General features: G+C 36.5%; 1 protein-coding gene across 3 annotated transcripts in view; it reads right to left on the minus strand.

Moving 5' to 3' along the window:
- LOC122355866 (glutamate receptor ionotropic, delta-1-like) overlaps positions 1-5,215 on the minus strand; it is a 78,925-nt gene that overhangs the window by 31,293 nt on the left and 42,417 nt on the right. For all 3 annotated transcript variants that reach the window (XM_043254449.1, XM_043254446.1, XM_043254447.1), the window contains one exon: positions 1,657-1,830. In XM_043254449.1, coding sequence (XP_043110384.1) covers positions 1,657-1,830 — 174 coding nt within the window. The remainder of the gene's footprint in view (positions 1-1,656; positions 1,831-5,215) is intronic.

Consider the following 5,215-nt stretch of genomic DNA (forward strand, 5'->3'; position numbering starts at 1 on the left):
TGTATATGTAGATTTAATGCTCAAAAGAACATTTCTGCTGAACAAAAATGCTGAAAACAGTGAAGCTGCAGGTTAACTTTTTTTTGTGATTCTTTACTGTCAATATTGATTAATTTAACATATCTCTTTTATTAATTTAACAGACAGTATTCATTTTCAATATAAATAAATACTGACTCCAAACTTTGAAACAGAAGTATATAAGTATTTTCTGTATTACTTATTAAAACGTTTTGTTTCAGAATTTACAGCTACCCTTGAAAGGCTGAGAAAACAACAAAAACAGCCGAACGTTCCTTGATTCCCGATCCTTGCGTGTTCATAGCATATCTTAGCATTGTATTTCCTTGTAGAAAAATCCATAACAAAACAAGTGCCACTACATGATCGAAAGCAGTCAGTCAATATGTAACTAAACATCCGGTAGTAAACATTTTGAGCATGCAAACTTTTTTAAATCTGAATGAATAAAACAAAACAACAAAATTAGGACATCAATTAGACAGATAAAAGCACACCACCCACTGAGCTTTTATTCAGCATTGCGTGAACTGTCAGCATGGCGCGTAGAGACCCGTGGCCCGAGGGCTCAGAATCACAATGCCGCAACCTCTTGAGTTAATTAAAACAGCCAATCTGCCACAGCACAGATTCAATCCCTTACTCTCTTCAACTTGCACTGTATCGTTAGCACCAATGGAGAGGCGGGAGGCATCCCTGCGGCTCCTAACTTCTCGCAGTATCTCGCATATCTCCTCATCCTTTCTGTAAAGAACTCATTTGTCCTTTTGTGGTGCTGCTTTGGCATTAGCTGGTACGTAACCCTCTTTCTTCATGAATTATTGAGACAGTGAGCCCCAGAGAAAAGACACATGGATTTGCCATCTGCTCTAAAAGAGGGAAAATGGATTCTAAGACCAAAACAAGGTTTTCACAGAGCCAGACATAGATACAGTGTTTTAATGTTGCGTAAGGGAGGGTGAATGTTTTCACAATTACAGTGTACCGTCTGTGACTTAACAAGATAATGTTTGTTAACGGGTAAAAGCATCAGGGCACAGGCAGCTAATATGGATCAGTCGTGCATAACCTTGTTTTGAATTAAGATTCTAGAGAAATTAAGCGATACAACAAAGAAAATAAACATGACAGTTACTGGAGTCATTATGCTGCCTTGCAGATACTTCCTAACCGCAAATGCAAAGCTGTAATGAAAAGACAATTACAGATAAATTCAGACTTGAACTACTGGAGTAAATCTCACTAACACAGTGCAATGAACTCTTTTGCCGCAAGAAAGCAGCTGTCATGTATCTTAAATTAGCTATGAATACAAAATAACCTTCGATAAAAGGCCACAGAACTGAGATTTCTGGTTCCAAATCATTGTGCGTCTAGCAGCTCATCATCATCTCGCACAGCCAGCACTTCTGGTCCACAGACTGTCTGAAGCAACTGACCAAAGTCTGTTTTGTTTTAATGTTCCATTTGCGGGTTTATCAGAAATAGATTATATCTCAAAAGAGGCCATCTAATGCTGAAACTGCACCTAAATGACCCGAACTGACCTTGGCCGGAATGGAATGAATTGAATTCAATGACTAAGAATTCATTGTGCTCTGGAAAACCCCCCAAAAATGTTGCTAAGTTACGCACCTCTAGAGACTGCAGGTAACCTTCCTGTGGGTCGCAAAGCAGCGAGGAGATGCGATGGTTGTTCCTCATGCAGCGGATGTTGGTATCCCTCCACAGGGGGAAGATCTGCCGGATCACTGTCATCCGGCCCAGAGCGCTGTGGACAAGCTCCATGATCTCCGTGTCACTAACCTCCTACATTCAGAGATAGACACACACATACACAAAGGTATAGAGTGAAAACAGATATATTAAAATCTACTGTCACAAAAAAAGCCACTAAACAAATATATTAAACCCCTGGCTGCTAGGAAGACCCTTGAAATAAAGAACTGTATTGGTCCAAACCCATATTTTATCACTTGTCTGAACTGGTATCAGTCTTCCAAGCTGGTTGTTTTGCAACCCGCTGTACAAATCACCTCTGCAAAACGGCAAACTGAAATAAGTAAAGATATAATACATAAAAAACAAGCTAGTATACAAATTATAATCAATGCGAATTGTGTGGTAACTAGGGAGGCATTCCCTTAACAGCCCTTCAAAACAATTGTAAAATCAGTAACCAGGAGTTTTTTTTTTATTACATATCATTATTACATGATAATAGATTACATGAACACACTACTTAAGAAACCACTAGGCATCATATACTCTGTGAACGTAAATGAAACTACACAACCACAGTACCTTCAAATATTTCTGAACACAAAAAACCTGTGCAAATGCGTACGATTCATTGCTTGAGGATACAGATCAGCTAAAACAGGCTGGCGATAAATTTGGTAATGTTGCGATAACATGATTTGTGGTGTCAAAGACAGAAAATGCAGTATGGGAGCGTACATAAAAATATACATTCAAAAGCAATATATAAATCAGATATCAGAGCGAATAAAGAGACAGAGCCAAATGGCAGGAAAAATAAGGACTTTCTAAAATGCACAAAAAAAATATCAAATCTCTGACACGTTAAAGCAAAAGTAAATATCAGCATCAAAACATATCGATCAAAAGTCAGAAGCGCTTCAGCTTTTCTAAGAACCAAACTGAGGAAATTAAGGCCTGTCTGTTTAAAATGTAAAGCATGTAGTTTAGTTTATGTAGTATTTGAGTGCACACAGAGAAACAGCTATAAGCCTCAGGAAGTTAAGAACTAAACCTACTCAGTCAATTACGTCCAAGAATGTGATGTACAACATATGGAGGGAAAATAATGACAGCAATGATGGATTGGTCCCCCTGAGAATACTGTGCATGACAGTCAAAACACTTCTAAAGATCTGCGATATTTAAACAGTTGCAAGCTGAAAAATTCTTGAAGGAACATATACCTGACGTACAATAAATGTCTAGTTTAAAAATCTATAAAATAGTGAAATCTCTGAAATGCCAAGCATGTTTCTTTACCCTTATGCAATCTGTAACAAAGGTGTGTGTCAGTCTCTTGTTCTCGAATGCTTTATGAATTCTACAAACTCTCCTGTATGTACCGCATGCACTATATCACCAGAGACTACCTTTAGGCTATTCAAATGTATATTATTTGTGCATTATACACTCTGCATTAAAAAATGTATTGCCATTTACTCATTCATGTCTTTTGAAAACTTTCTGGCTTGTCTTTTTTAGTACAATGAACGTGAAAAGAGACCAAGACTGTCAAGCAAGAGTATTAAAGTCATATTTCCAGTCAATGACAGCTTGCAGTATTTTAAATATTAAGCTATCATATGGGTTCAGAATATTAGATATATAAGAGTCACATGGATGATGAATTGCAAAAAATCTTAAGTTTAAGGCAACCAGCTTCAGGAAAGTTTTGTTTTCTCAACTTTTTGTATTCACTTTATACAGTAAAAAGTTGAGAAAAATCTCTGAAAGATGGCCGCCCTTAACTTTTGAGTTTTCTCAACTTTAGATTTTTTTTACAGTGTGCTTTTATGCTGCATTTTTATATGGAGCAAGCTTGTAAAAAATAGAGCAGACATTCATCTCGAGCGAACTATGACTAACCATATTATACAATTTAAGACATTTTTTAACATTATTATTCAACATTAATGTATTTATTTTCCTTGTTATTCTCACCAACTATGCATATCAAAAATGTAAATGATCTAAAATAAAATTTCAAAAGAAAAGCATTTATTAGCAACAAAATATTTTTAAATGTCTTTTTATAAAATGTTATATTTGTCCTTACCTTACCTTATCAACTTAATACACCCTAGCTGAAAAAAAGGTATCAATTTATTTAAATAGTCTCTCTATTTTCAATTTTTTAAGAAGCAATGCAGGACTTACAGATTTTGACTCACTGGCCTTTATAAATGCAGTACATTGAGGTCATACAATGACTTTGATCTTACAAAATATATTTGTGGAATCTTGGCAGCAGCCTAACCATTGGCGTTTAAACAAGAAAAAGGTAACGGGGGAATATGCAGAGATCACATTGCAGAGATGACTTACAGTGTGAAACGCTGAGAGGTCATAAGCAACCCCCGAACATTTTAAATCAAAACAGGCGAGCCCACCATATAAATGATCTCTGATACACGTCCCTGGTGAAGGCATTAATTATTCATTCATTCGTGACTATAAAACTTTTTAGTGATCAACTGATCAAGGTGATATTAAGCAGAGTCAGGACTTCTGATGTCATCGTCTCTAATTAAATCACCGCAGATGTTTGAATCCCCGAACATGCTGCATGAAATCTGTCATTTAATTAAACTTCAAGCGCTTGTGAATGTAAGAGAATATTTTGACATCTATTAAAGGTCAGAACCCCTGAATATCACGGAAGACGCATCTGTACAGGAGCTTATTTTCACCCCTCAATGTTTTATTTAAATTATTTCCGGTAAATTATTCATTTAGCATCCTTGCTATGTTAATCATTCGTTTGAGACTGGACTTTGTGTTCCAAACACAGTCCAGTTCAAAATCAATGAACTATACTAGACGTTCTGCCATGACCTTGACAGATGAAAACTGCAGAGGCTTAATTTGTGTTCATAGGTGTTGCGGTGACCTTCATGTCGGCTGAGCGTCGGGCACAAGCAAATTACTCGGCTTCAATTCAGAATAAGGGATAAACAGAAGCATAACAGCAATGCGACTCAGTGAACACCTTTCCTCCCTTGAGGTAATGCACGGCGGGTTTCTCTCTTTTAGCATTTTCAGGCTGAATTTGACTCTGCTTTAATTTGATCACACTGAAACCTGACTATGCAAATGAGCAAATATGAAACAAGGAGAGCCGAAAACAAGATTAGGATTAGAGACGCATATCAAAAAACAAAACCACTGCAGTAAAAGAGCACTACATCATTTACATACATGTTAAAACATTTACATTTCTCTTCTAAGAGTGCACTTACTGTATATCATCACAGTCAATTTTATGAGAAGGGTACTCGTATGAGAAAATGACAATTTTTTGAAACAATTTTTTTTTCCAATCTTGAAAAGTGTGTACTGATTGAAGTGGAGAATGACAGCATGTTTTGGATGCTCTTTATGGAATAAGTGGGCAGATTCTATGACTTAGTGTCTCATACGCCTAAAGCAA

Source organism: Puntigrus tetrazona, chromosome 12, assembly GCF_018831695.1.
Source record: "Puntigrus tetrazona isolate hp1 chromosome 12, ASM1883169v1, whole genome shotgun sequence".
Lineage (NCBI taxonomy): Eukaryota > Metazoa > Chordata > Actinopteri > Cypriniformes > Cyprinidae > Puntigrus > Puntigrus tetrazona.